Genomic DNA, 15,129 nt, shown 5'->3' on the forward strand with positions numbered 1-15,129 from the left:
CCAGAACTGAGCCTGCAGCTAAGAGGCAAAGAAGAGAGGAAACCCCTGAAGGGGACCCTCCCTCCAACCAATAACTGCCTCCTCACCCCATTCTCCCTCTTCATGCTGTGCCAGTTGCACTGTTTTTCATGTTTTTGTGGTGTAAAAATAAAATGCATATGTTTCAGAACGGATTGTACTTTACATTGAACCTTATGGGGAAATTGCCTCGGGTTGCGACCAAATTCAGGCGGAGGGCGGAACGGATTAACATTGAACCCTATGGGGAAATTTGCCTCGGGTTGCGACCAAATTCGGAGGGCGGAATGGATTAACCGGATTTACATTGAACCCTATGGGAAAATTTGCTTCGGGTTATGACCAACTCGGGATACGTCCAGAGTCACGGAACGGATTAAGTTCGTATCCCGAGGTACCACTGTATATTCTTTTCATTGCATTTAGTTTCTTATGAATCATCTGTAAAACACCAAGAGTCCTTTCTAAATGTAAACAATAACAATAAGAATAATATACTTTAATGTACAAAAACTGGCTGTATGGGAAAAGTCCTTAGAGAATGTAGGGAAGGGGAAAAATCTCATCCTGACAAGATTAAGATACAAAAGAGCTACTCAGTCTACACTTCTCAGTCTAGATAGTTGGCAGAGAACAGCAAAGCTCAGGAAACTTGAACTCTGAGCAGCCGTGAAGAACAGAAAAGGTTCTTTCTCAGGTGGGTTTAAAAAAGAAGAGAGAACAATTGCTTTTATTGTTGTTTTTATTTGTTTGTCATCCATCCTGGGAGAAGGGAGCATCCCTTCTCAGACTGGCTCCCACCAAGTAGGAGAAAGTGCCCCAACTTGAGGGTTGAGGAAATCAGAAGGAAATACCTACTGTATATAGAGCAACAAGGAGCTAGATATGAATCAGGATTCCTCCCCTCCTTCTATGTTACTGTTTTATTTTATTGTTTTCTTTATTTTATTTTATTTTATTATTTTATTTTATTTCATTATTATTTTTTTAAGTTTTATATTATGGATTGAGTCCTCTCTTGTTCTATATGCATAATGTGTGTTTCTGGATTTGTATTCTTGCCTGGAAAATTAACTGTGAGTTAAAACTTGCAGGATTCATAACTCTTTTCCCTTTTCCCTGTTGTTTTCAATTCTCAATTACTCTTTAACCTTAATCTGTATCATAAATAACTTGTTCTTTCTCCTGAAATTGGTAGCCTCATTCTGACAGGGAACTTAGTCTACTGGGTATCCTGGCTACTTTGCCACATATAGAAAAGGTGAGAAAAATTGAAAAGAGGAACCTCTCTTTTCCTCCTGAGAAAAGGTGCAGAAAGGAATGTTGTCTGAAAAAAGATAGATGTGGGAGAGGTTTGTAGGGTATGTGTGCAGCAACAGGGGTTTGTGGCCAAAGGCTTAAGAGACCCTCTTAAGAAAGATGGGCCAACCAGCTGCATTCCTCTGTATCCATGTGCAAGCGTGTGCTCCATTATAGGGAGATTTCATAAGACTAAGATAATTAATCTGTGTACTCTAAATAAATATATCAGTTCAATGCTTGTAGTACTCAAGATACCTTACTATTTCTACCTTTAGCTAACTAAGCTGATATATAGTATTTGTCCATGTTCCTGTAATTTACAGCACATTTCTAGGACTTTTATATAAAAATTAGTTTGTAAAGCTGAAATGAACTATTCATTATACATGCATGAAAAAAATATTCAGGGATTCATATATGTGAATAAATGCCATCCTTAAATTAGTACAGCACTGGAAATAAAGATTCATTTTCTTTATTTTTTAAAGTCTTACATTACCATTTTGGTACTTCAAAAACTTCTGTGATATTATCACCCTAGGATACAGTTCATTTAATATGGTTCATATATGGTTAATTATTTCAAAAAGGTATGATAAATGAGAAAATAACAAAGGTTCCAACACAGTTAATACTAGCTATGAATTATTTCTCCCATTGTTTTTAATGGAATTTACAGTGCAAGCTTTATCCCTAAAATTAGCTTTCTAAATGGGATAAGGTAAGAATTAAGTTGAAAGAAACTCTATGGCTGAAGAAGGAATTCTGATTGCATCCATGGCCACATTCCATCCACAGGAAACTATTCCTAATACTCCAATAGAAGAGAATATATGTAGCTCAGGGTTGAAAAAACAGGAGTCATCTACATCATACAGTGTAAGGACTGTAACAGCCCGTGTAGGACAGACAGGCAGAAGACTAGCAGAGCGCATCCATGAACACCAACTAGCAGTCAGAAGACATGATGAAACTCCTTAATCTCACAACACATGGACAGGCTCAATCATAGTTTCAACAGGGAAATTATCAACATCCTAGACCAAGCTAAATCTAAAAATGCTAGGGAATTCCTGGAAGCTTGACATTCAGACAAATCAGCCATCAACAGACACACAGAAATAAACCACATTTACACACTATTCAAAACAGACAATAAAAAACTAAGAAGGAAACAAAAAGACCAAAACACATCCTCTCTAGCAGCCAACACTCAAATAAGCAGGGATTAACACCAGACGAACAATCAAGCAAGCAGAAAACAATACTCTAATCAAGGAACTACCAAGGAGAAAATCACACCAACACTGGCAGGGCAAGCTACTGTATATAAACAGGGAGCAAATCCCACACTCACTAGCACTAATGATGTTACCTAATTGGGTAATGAAACGTCTGCAAGCAAACAACCAAGTTCAGAGGGCACCTAGGACTCCACTATTCCTAATACTGTTCCTGCTGGCATTCAGCATGTGGTTGAGAAGCAGAGCTTGCAATGTTATATCTACTGCATTTAAGGCGCTGAAAATTCCCAAGAGATCTCAGGATTGGGCCTATTAGCCATGTTGGTCTAGAGGTAGTTGTAAATGATAGCATCTCAATTAAAAAGAAGAAACTTTACTGTAAGGAACAAGTTCAAATATTTCAACTGTGAAGCTGGTCTCAATAGTTTTCTAGAAGTATTAGAATTTAAGGACAATATAAGGAGAGTCCCACATTTCAGAAAACAATGCCATTCTAATTTGGCTAGCCATATGACTTTGAGAAGAAGGAGGAAAAGTCAGCTCTGTTGGTTTGGAATCAAAGGTTGGTAATCACCCTCTTCTTCTGTTCCAAAGTTTCAGGAATCTTCTAATACTCTTCTCCAGCAATGTATTGCTTAGTTGACACACTTCTGAGTGACCAAAGAAAAGAGAAGAAAAGACTATGACTGCTACTTCCCCTTGGCTTTAACCCTTTGAGTCCCTGACATCCAAGACTATTTTAAAAAGTGTTTGTTCATTTACTGTAATCCTTCTCAGTTAAAGCTGCAGAAGAGAGGATCATTCAATGACATTGCAAGGTCTGTCCATTATGGAGATGGGTTGGTTACTGATAGGAATTACTAACTGATGCAGTTGCTAAACATTCAATGTCCTCTGAACCATCATTATTTGTGGCCTATAAGCGAGAGAGAGAGGGAGGGAGGGAGAGGGAATTCCTGAAACAATTCCCTTGCTTTCAAAGCGGTAAACTTGAATCTTGGCTAAATATGAATATCTCAACATGCATATTGAAAAGTCCTCAACTTATCCTTATTTCAAGAAGTGGACGTGGCTCATAAAATGTTAGCATTTTGATTACTGTATGGCTTCATTTGTAAGTGATCACTGAACTGTATAATCAGAAGATTTAGTGATATGTTTATTCCATTTTAGCAAGGCACCGGTCTTTATCAATTGAGATGCATTATTGATGTGTTTGCACCACATATCACTAAGTTGTATGTCAGTGTTTTGTTTTTACAGTATAATGTGTTCCAACATCAGTAGGAAAAAACCCCACCTTGATCTGTTTAATTTCATTTTTGAAGAATTCGTCACTTCATATTACAGTACCAGACTCCTACTGACAAGTCATGGCTAAAGGACTTACAATGATATATTGATCTGTCTGCCAAATTTCTGAATCATTTATAACTTTTTGATTGTGCTTAGCTTGTAAAACTTTTTTAACCTACCAAGTACGGCAGCTATCAGTTATACAAGGGCGGGTTTAACACCTAGGAGTTAGTCACACGGCAATTTTTGATTCCATTTTTTTCTTCCTGCAAATGTTACATCCCTATTGCAGGGGATGGATAGATAGATAGATAGATAGATAGATAGATAGATAGATAGATAGATAGATAGATAGATAGATAGATAGATAGATAGATAGATATCTGACAACACAAGTATATCTTTCTGAAATAATATATGTGGCTATAATATTTCTTTTAGGTGTTGCTATAAGGAGCAACTGCTAAGTGTATGGATGAAGTTGTCCATATGGCTGCATATTCATTACTTTTAATGTATTATGAAAACACAATATTAAAGATTATGCATCTTTCCCATATGCTAATGGATTTCTCCTATCTGCTATTACTGGCTCATCCATATAGTATGGCAAACAAGAAGAACCATAGTGGAAATGTGCAGAATATTGGAGATAGCAAAGCAGCAACAAAGAGACCCAGAACTGAAGGCATGAAAAAGTGTACAAGGGAAATTCAACATTATGATCTTCCAGAATGTCATATGTGTTAGCCGCAATGGCTTCATGAGTAGGTAAACTGGGTAACTGCTCAGGACTTCAGACTTGAGGGTCCCCCTCATATGGGCATAATTTCAGTAAATTAAAAAAAAAGAAAAGAAAGAAACCTGGGATAGATAGATAATATTAGACAGAGACTATTTCTAGCAAGTAAATTCTCAATATTTTTTCCCTTTCAGAATACCCAGATCTCTCCAGTAAAGGGAACAAGAGTATCAAAGGCAAACAATCAGTGAGGTGCCCTAGTTAACTTTCTTAATATCATGTGCTCAAAAAAGGGAAAAGCCTTATAAAAAATCAGTCTTCTGTATGGGCTCTTTATGACCCTCTTTTCCAGGATTCCAACAATTCCCAAGACCACCACTGCATCTTAGGGTATTTCTTATGAATGCAGAAGTCAAAGGAGATGTGTAGCTGTAGGTAGCAACCAGAAAAGAAGAGAAATAGTTTATGGAACAGGAATACATCTGTTTGAAGCATTATCTTGTCTTAATGGCTTTCAGAATGATATATGTAGTCCACCTTTCCTTACGCTCTTAAAGCAGAGAGATTTCGATGTGACATTATTTCATGTCCCTGTGTTACAAGGTTTGTAGCTGTATGAGCTACTCAAGGATCCCTGCAGAGCAATCTGGAGAACTGTGGCATTTTTTTCTTTTTTCTTCCCATCCTGAGTTTATTTAAGACATAAAAATATTATGTGGGGATGGGGGTAGGACTATCTCTTTCCAGAGTTGTCCTTAACCTTTAATAAGAGTGGATACCCCTCCCTGAGCAAAATTAAATAAATTCTGATTTCTAGAATGGTTAATAATCCATAGATCCCCATGCATACTTTGCACTTACTCTCAGACTGGACAATAGTTTTCTTTGGAGCCAAAATGAGTTCCATTAAGTTTAAATTAAAGTCTGTTGATAAGGGCAATGGGGGGAAAAGCATTCATTACCTTGGCAACTTTCCAAGCCTTTAAAATGTTTTGGAGGGGAGGAAAACACATCCTACCAAACCCTGGAGAAAAGATTAAATAATCATGGAAATGTATTATTTAACTAGTTCAGCTAATATACTCTGGGCTGTTCAACAACAATCAACAATCAATGATCTTGCTACCTGCCATTTCTTTTGACTACATCTTAAAACTGACTTACTATCATATATAAATGAAAAATGGCATCAACAATGAATGGCAGAAATTTAAAAAGCTGCTGCAAATTAATATTTATTTGGGTATTTATTAAGCAATTAGGATTGGAGAATGGAAGACAAGTGAAAAGACAGATGGACAGAAATAAAAAAAAACAATTCACTTTTTTTAAACTTGGATTTCTCCATGACAGTGACAGATTTTTATAAGATTGAAATCTATATCTGACTTGAAAATGCATCTATCAAAAGTTGCAGATTACCCAATAAGCTGGGCTATTCATCCCATTTTCAGAAATAACACAGTGAATTGCCTTCATGCAGATATGTTCTCAAATAGCAACATAATGTGTATTAAAATCCTAACTCTTCTTCGATTTAGCAGATGGACAGGTCTGCCACATGAGCAACACCGAATCATCTTGATGGGTCAAACCAATATCTATCTAATCCAAGATTTTGCTACAATACCAGCAAGCTAGATACCACTAGATGATCAAATGCTGCACTTGAAGCTGGTTGCTACACCCAGATCTGATTATCAAAAATATACTGATTCTGCAAATGAACATTCACTTAGTTGTCAAGGTCAATAGTTGTCAATTGTCCATTAATTTATGAAACACTGAACTAAGAGGCACTGATAGTGAATCATATAAGCAAATAATAATTTGGAGAAATACTTCTACTATTTTTATTTAATTAGGTGACGCCTGTCCTCTAAATTTATTATTATGAAGGAAAGAAAAGAGACCTCTCTATTCACAGATCCACACTAGGGCTGGCAAAACCCCTGTGAAGAAACCAAGCATCCTTCTGAACCTGCTGCTTGAAGCAGTGAGGCACTGGTCCTCCTGAAAGTTCAGCTCGGGATCTTTCAAGGGTCTTCCCACATTGTCTGCATATTTATGTGCATGTAGAGAAGAGAGGTTTGCTGGAATTGGCATGTCAAACAGTAGATTCATTTGGGTACTTTGTTCATTTCATATAGTGTACCCCTCTGAATGGTCAACTTAAAGTTTATGAAACCAAGAAACTCCAGTCCCTTTAGAGGCATGTTAGTGCCTTTTCCAATTCCATGACATTCTTTTAAACATAATGATCCCTTTTCTGATAATGGCTAACAATAATGAAGTCTAATTATTAATTAGAGTAATAAAGTATGAAGTATGAAAGTAAAGTTTCTTTACTTTCATTCCATTCATTTCCTATGATTTTTCTATCACAGCATCTACATCTGTTTTGGAATAGAGAATTTAGACCCTGCCCAGAGTCTATTTGGATTGGAGCAGGCTATAAACATTGTATAATAAAAATAAATTAAATATATTAAGTAAATAAATTAAATACGTTAGGATATACAACTACCATGTTTCATGCATTTATAACAGTAGGATGTAAATGATTTTTGTATTACAGTGAATTGGTCATCACCTGCTCAATGTAGGAGGCAAGGATTATCTAAACTTGGCTTTTTCAGTCAGTCCTTTTTCAATTCTTTATTACAGTCAGTGATCAGTATTACATTTAGAAAAGGATAAAGGCTAAGATATACTGGATAAATTAAACCAAAATATTATAAAATAAAATTTGGTAAAAACAATAATAAAATAAACAGCCATGTTTAAACGATCAATGTAATTGATGGCAATACATTTTACAGAATTTATAGAATAAAACAAAATTTGACCAACGAAACTGAATTATACTGATCAGCTAACAATAATTGTTCATAAAATAGATTTGTATGCTAATCTATTACCATAATAAAGATTTTATTTGATGATCTGAAAATTTAGTTAATAAAGGGGTTATAAAATGTAACCATGCATCTTTACAGAATGAACAGTAAAGTAATATACGTGTTGTGTGTTCCACCATCCCTTTACCACAAGGACACTCTTGAAGAATAGGGGATTTTCCTAAAACCTCCTTCAAGTACAGCTCTTGGTAGTGCATTAAAACAAGCTAAGGTTAATCTAAGTTTCCCAAGAACCTTAAGGTTTCTAGATTTGGGAACAGTTATCTGATCTAGATAACTTGCTGGTCTAAAATGAGAATGACTACTCAAAAACGTATCTCTAGGAAGAGCTGACAAATCTAGTTGGGTATCTATACCTGACACATGTTGTTTTAAATTATCCACCACCTTTTTGTAACCCATTATCAGTAATATGCCCCATGAGAGGCTATAGCTCTGTAATTTTTGATGAATTGATCTCCAAACTGATTCAAAATTATCCACATGAATTAAGGGGTTGGGTTTCTCCTCCTGCCTCCTGTTATTCATGCAGGTATGTATATTTATTGAGATAGTGAAAATCCGTACTCTAGACTGTTGTGTTTTCTTGACTGTGATCACAAGTTATTCTAGGCAGAAAAAATAGATGCAATGAATCTCTCAAGTTTCAGAACAGGAAATTCATATTTATTTCATGTTTACCTGCTGATGTTTGCACAATATCAGAAGTATTTCTGAGTCCCATGAAGTCAAACTGATAGAGTCTCCAAGATTGCTGATCTGCAGCTTCTACTGAGTTTTTTCTCCATCTGTAAATCATTTCTTCTTGTGGATAGCCATCTGTAAATTAAAAATCAGCATCAAATATCTGGTAAACATTTCATAATGTAAAAACTATACACTATTTAACTGAATAAATAGGCTAAAGAAAAACATAATGGCTTTTCCGCATTAATGTACTGTATGCAAAGATGCCAAGTTACCTCTACAGGCTAAGAGGATATGAAACATACTGAACATTGGAAAGCATGCTGCTGCTACTGTCTTAAGCAGGCCTTAGGGCATAGTAGTAGTAATAGTAATAGTTCCACCTTCCTCCTCCTCCTCATTGTAATAGTTTTTTTTTTAGGACCATATAAGCCTTTAGACTGGTTATAGGCCTAATTATATGTCCTCTGGAAAACTTATTTATTTATTTATTTAAATTTATAGCTGCCCATCTCACATATGTGACTAGGCAGCTTACAAGTTAAAACAGCAAAAGACAAAACTCATATAAATAAAATTAAACAATTAAAACCAATTAACCAAAGACATAAAAAATGCAGGAGACTGCCACAAACAGTACAGCCATCTCACAGGCTTCCCACCTCGATGAGATCTCCAGGCCTGATTGCACAGCTATGTCTTCAGGGACTTCATAAAGGTCAGGTTGGGGCAAATCTAACCTTAGGGAGAATGATGTTCCAGAAGATGGGTACCATGGTAGTAAATGCTTTCCTCCTGGGTCGCATCAGATGAAACTCCTTTGGGGATGGGACCCATAACATGCCCCTTCTGCCAGATCTGATGGGATGGGTAAATGTAACTGGGGAGAGGTAGTCCCTCAAATAATCCAGCCTCATGCCATGTAGGGCTTTATAGATCATAACCAGCACTTTAAACTGAACCTGGAAGCAAACTGGCAACCAATCCAGCTTGCAGATCAGAGGTATAACATGCACTGATCTTAGTGTGCCCATAACTGCCTGTGCCACTGTATTTTATACCAGCTGTAGCTTCCAGATGTTTTTCAAAGACAGCATCATGTACAGCGCATTACAGTACTCGATCCAGGAGGTGACCAGGACATGAGTGACAGAGAATAGAGTCTCCTGATCCAGGAATGGATACAACTGGCATACAACCTAAAGTTGCACAAAGACACTCCTAGCCACAACTGCCACCTGTTCTTCGAGCAGGAGTCATGAGTCCTAAAGGACCCCAAAGCTGGTAAATTTCCAGTTAAAGCAGCAAGATAATAAATAGAAAATGCATAAATGAATGTTCCCCATATTTTCATTATGAGAAAAGAATGTAAAACAAAATGGAAGCAAGAATAGCATACATGACTCCATCATCACATTAACTGTACTTATCAGTTGCTAGAGATTTTTTGAAGGCTCTGAAGTCAGAGCCCTCTAAGAACATATGGATTACTTTACCCGTTGCCTTAATGGCCCTCAGTTCAGTGTATCTTGCAGATGTGTGCCATTGTAGTATGGATTATTTGCATTAACTCATAAATGATTCCCCTGGTTACAGACATTGGGATCCCCAGCTAAAAAAGATCTTGAATTACAGAGTTGGGAATGAATCCTGCACAAGAGTACCAGGCTACAAACAACCATTGCCTGATTAAGACAGCTTTCTGTAGGATTTTTATGAAGTCCAATCAAATATTTCAAACTTTTCTATGAATTTAAATGCAAGTCTTCACCTTCTCAGCTTTAGCAGGCTACTTCATCTAAATAATAATTGTATACAGTTTTGTACTTTAAATAACTTATCTAGGCTGCAGAAACACTTCTGGAATTTCCAAATTTGTAGACTGTACCTTGTACTCCTTGCTCTAATTACAATTATCTTTATTTTCCTAAAGTGTATATGCAATAATTCACATACATTTTATGAACTCTTGCTATATTTAATTAATCCATTTTCTCAAGTTGCTCTATAGCACAAGAGATGCCCACAAGACATTAATCTGTTATCTCTTAAAATTATTTATAAGTGTCTTTGGTGTGCGGCATTCATTTATTTTCAATCAATATTACAGAGTCACCGTTATCATATTGTAGATTTCTTTCAAGTATGAATCAAAACTATTTATAGTTCATGTTATTAACTGGTAAAAAGGCCAAGAAGATAATTTAGCAGATTATATTAACAGATTTATAGTTTTGCAAATGGGCTTTAAAATATGCATTACAGTATTTATATCTCCCTGAAGAATTTTAGGATTCAAATTCACTTTATTTTCAATGTAGCATCACTTATTTCTACCTTTCCTGCATTAATTGGAACCCCTTAACCTTGTTTATATTTTTTTAGCTCATGAGAGATAATCTGTAAGACTGTATTGAACCATCAGTGGATTTAGAGCTCAAGAATAATCAAATGGAAGTACAAATGTTATGAGCCAAAATCGCTATACAATATTTACATACCAGAATTGTCTGGTAATATTGTCATACAACTGTGATGATGCAAAATGGGAAATCACCATCTTGTAAATAGCATAGGCCACCTGCACTGAATCACAAGACAAACACTTCCATAAGATTTATAACAAGTCATGAGCCTATAGTCATGTGGGTGTTTGGAACAGAAGTACTAAAACTATTAACTGAATTCTTAATTTAGATCAGTGTTTCTCAACCTTGGCAGCTTTAAGATGTATGGATTTTAACTCCTAGAATTCTCCAGCCAGCCATGCTGGCTGGGGAATTCTGGGAGTTGAAATCCACACATTTTAAAGCTGCCAAGGTTGGGAAACACCAATTTAGCTTGATGTAATTGTCAGGATCTTTAGACTTCATATAGTATATCTTGTTACCACCACAGAATAACAGAATATTACAGTATTCATAATAAATTGCCATGCCTCAGCCTCTTCTGAGGCTCTCTGATTGTCAAAACTCATTTTCCATGTAGAAATTCCCCCAGTGTTTCATTGTTGTGTCCTTTCTTTTAGCTTGAAGTCATTATTTGGGGTTTTGCTCACTAAAGCAACATAGAACTAATCTGTTCTATCACCTACACTTCAGTTCTACTAATATTTTAAAATGATTATTACTTCTTCTCCTAATCTCTTTTCTAGGTGAAATATATCTGACTCCTTTAACCTTTTCTTGTATATCTTTTGTCAAAGCCCCTTTGCCTCATTATATACTGTGATATCATGTGGGAACAAATAGAAGAACTTTTCTATTATTCTACCAAGCTAGAGTCAAGCCTTCATTTCTATTTAGCTTTTTATAGGTTGTATTTTTGCTACAAATTTAGTTATTTGAATGTCATGCTTTTTCCCTCTATTGGCCCTAATGGAGAGGTGTGGGGAAAGAATCAATCATTGATAGAGAATAATTAAATGGTGGTTAAATCTGTCAGTGTTCATTCTCCTCAATATTTCACTTTCTCACTTGTTCTGCATCACTTTATAAATTGGGATAATGGGGAGATTTGCATATAACTTTGTATATATTTATATAGAGCAACTTTTCTGTTTCATGTTGTATGCACTTTTAGAACATGTACTTTTTGCAACTTTTCTCTAATATAATATTATGCACTCTTTGTCTTAAAGTGCATATTTTTGTGGGCATTTCTAACTTACAGACTGTGCCACAAAATTCTAAACAGTATCATTTTGGTTTTCACATAGGCTCAGAGAGTGTGAATTGGGTAAATAAACATAAAAATTGGGTATCTTCACTGTTCTTAGGACAAAATGATTAAATATAGTTTTCTTCATCTCTTCATCATCATTCCTGCGCTTTCATGCATACTTTTCTCCCATGGCCACAGTTATTCTTTTAAGTGAGATATAACAGTTAAAGGATAAGGATAAAGGAGCAATCACTGTTCCTGTGCTAGGTCACCTACATAGATGTTGACTTTATTTGACCAAAAGTAGCTTAGGTATAGTGTCCCCTGGGTTTCTATGGCAGATCAAATAGCTATTTTGTCACACGTGTTGGGATCCTATCACACTGATATAATTCAAAAAGAGGTAATGGATGTAGTTCTGAAATCCTGGCATTCTCCCTTCTATTGCAGTTAACTATTATCATACATTATGAACACCAGCATTCTTCCATGGCCAAATATCACAAATTGCGCATTGTTTGTGCTGCTGGCATAATTAGCCTTGTTGTGCCCACAATCCAGCACCACCCAGACTGGAAACAATTATCACACGTGTAGGATTGCCAGGTTTAGTGGGGAATAAGGCTGTTTCCACCAAGTTAAAAATTAAACATTCTGTTAAATATTGTTCACATGCTTTAAAGTATGAAAGGGCTGTGTATACATGCTGTGTAAACAGCTTACAGGAAACCCTTCCCAACATTTCTGTCTCAGTCATAATCAAAGGCTGTGCTGATGAGCTCCTGCCAACCAGTAAAAGCTTGCTGGGCCTGTACCCTGCCTGTGGATTTCATATATTCATTCACAATCATTTCTGATTTCCTGCTGGCAAATGATAGGAGTCTCAACTATTCTTCAGCCAAATGAGGTGGGTGGTCGGTCAAAATGCAAATAGCACAAAATCCTTCCATTATTCTTCTGGCATGTTATTCTTTATGTTTGTTCAGTCCATCAGAGCTAATTCAACTATAAAGGCTGTTCAGAAAATTATTCTTCATGGCAACATATTGCAAGGAGCTTGTAACGTCTGAGACTTCTCTCACTGCGCTAGGTTTCTAGGCCATCCTTGCACAGTCCCGTTTTCCCCTATTTAAAGAAAACATTTTGAAGTAGAAGTTCTCAAGAGGTAGTGACTGTTATTCTTTCTTTGCCTTTCTCATTCTTGATCCTTCCCTTTTGTAGGTGTTGTAACAATTTAATTTGTAGACAAGACTTAGGTTGTGCTTTTTCTTTTTTTTTACTGATACCAACTCAGTGATTTAATAGTCAAGGTAAGGCATTTCCCCTTTCCCAAACCCTTTTCTTTACAAAGTATGATAAATAGATTTCCAGTGTATTCAGGCTCAGTTTTTTAAATGTGCTGGGATCAGCAAAGATCTTGGGAGCACTTTAAAGACAATTGCAGATACAGCTGTATGAGATTTTGAAAGGAAGAACCTTTTCCATCTGCACCTCAACCTTTGGAGAGCACAGAGCTCAGTGAGAGCACCCTTGCTTCATATGTGGAAGGGTCTGTCCATAATAAATCCAACTAAAATGTTCAAGTAGCCTCTGATGATAAGAATCTCCTCCAGAGTAGTGAAACTCTTCCATACTAAGCTATACTTGGCTAGATAGTCTCACCTAATTGCTGAAGTAGTTCTCAAGAGGTAGTGATTGTTACTCTCTCTCTGTGCCTTTCTCATTCCTGATCCTTCCCTTTTGTAGGTGTTGTAACAAATTAATTTGTAGACAAGACTTAAGCAGCTTCCAACCAGATATATCACCAGCGTATAATCACCAGCATATATAATTCTGTCATGGTCAGGTCACTTCCTTGGTTGCCCTGGAGTTCCCCAGAGCTGCTCCATACTGCAGGGAGGCTGGACCCATTTGATCAGTCCACCCAGGTGCCTGATGGGTTCCAGAGGGAGCTTGGGGTTGTCTCTGAAGGTCTGTTGCACATTCTAACTAAAGGCTTGGTCACCACCTGAAATGAGAGGGCTGCTGAGGCTTTTGATCAGATTACGCCTATGCAGCCTCTCCCCTTTTCTGGATCCTGGGTCTCTCTCTGGTTTACAGAGGGGGATGAAATGCAAGAAGAGAGGTCTAGAGCACTGCTGAAGGACAATGAGGAGTGGACTTTATGAAGCATAAGCTAGAGCCACAATTAAGGCTTACCTTGTGGTGGCAAGGTAAGGACAGTGAAATAGCAATATTTCTTCACCCTTATTATGTCTGTGGATAGCCATCTGAGAGCCTTATTAAGGTGATGTGAATTCTCCTAGGAAAGATGGAGCTGGTGGTTCATTTGCAGGGTCACCATGAAGAATATGCCAGGCATCTGTCAGACAAAATCACTTGGATTTTCTCCTAGCTGGACTCTGGCTGATCCTACAGAGGTGGCTGAGGCTCAGTCTGGCTTGATTATGCGGGATGAATTTGATTCTGTTGGTCTTTATGGAACTGGAAGCTTCGCCACTTGCATGTTAGACCCATGCCCTGGTTAGCTAAGGCTTCCCAGGAGATAACATGAGGCTGGGTCTTGGAGGTGGTGAATATATCCTTGACAGAGGGGGTGGCCCTGTTGACTCTTAAGGAGGTGGTAGTTCACCCCGTTCCTCAATAAACCATTGGGGAACCTGATCATGCTGGCCAATTTTCATTCTGCCTCCTTGTTGTTGTTGTTCAGTCGTTAAGTCGTGACTGACTCTTCGTGACCCCATGAACCATATCGTGCCAGGCCTTCCTGTCCTTCACTGCCTCCCTGAGTTTGCTCAGTTTCATGCTCATTGCTTCAGTGATGCTATCTAACCATCTCATCTTCTGCCTTCCCCTTCTCCTCCTTTTGCCTTCAATCTTTCCCAGCATCAGGTTCTTTTCCAAAGAGTCCTCTCTTCGCATTAGGTGACCAAAGTATCTGAGCTTAAGCTTCATTATCGATCCTTCCAATAAGCAGTCAGGGTTGATTTCCTTTAAGATTGACTGGTTTGATCTCCTAGCAGTCCAGGAGACTCTTAAGTCTTCTCCAGCACCACAGTTCAAAGGCATAAATTCTTTGGCGCTCAGCCTTCTTTATGGTCCAGCTCTCACAGCCATACATTACTACTGGAAAAACCATAGCTTTGTTTATGAGGATCTTTGTCAGCAAGGTGACGTCTCTGCTTTTTAATATGCTAACTAGGCTTGCCATAGCTTTCCTCCCAAGGAGCAAGCGTCTTTTAATTTCATGGCTGCA

General features: G+C 37.3%; 1 protein-coding gene across 1 annotated transcript in view; it reads right to left on the bottom strand.

Annotated features, from left to right (window-relative positions):
- GABRG3 (gamma-aminobutyric acid type A receptor subunit gamma3) overlaps positions 1 to 15,129 on the bottom strand; it is a 380,486-nt gene that overhangs the window by 41,276 nt on the left and 324,081 nt on the right. Inside the window, exon 6 of the mRNA XM_088145007.1 lies at positions 8,205 to 8,342. Within this exon, the coding sequence (XP_088001133.1) occupies positions 8,205 to 8,342 (138 nt within the window). The remainder of the gene's footprint in view (positions 1 to 8,204; positions 8,343 to 15,129) is intronic.

This window comes from Python bivittatus, unplaced genomic scaffold (genome assembly GCF_059951505.1).
Source record: "Python bivittatus isolate LINGU-HERP-01145 unplaced genomic scaffold, Pbiv_v1 ctg000350_np1212, whole genome shotgun sequence".
Taxonomy (NCBI): Eukaryota; Metazoa; Chordata; class Lepidosauria; order Squamata; family Pythonidae; genus Python; species Python bivittatus.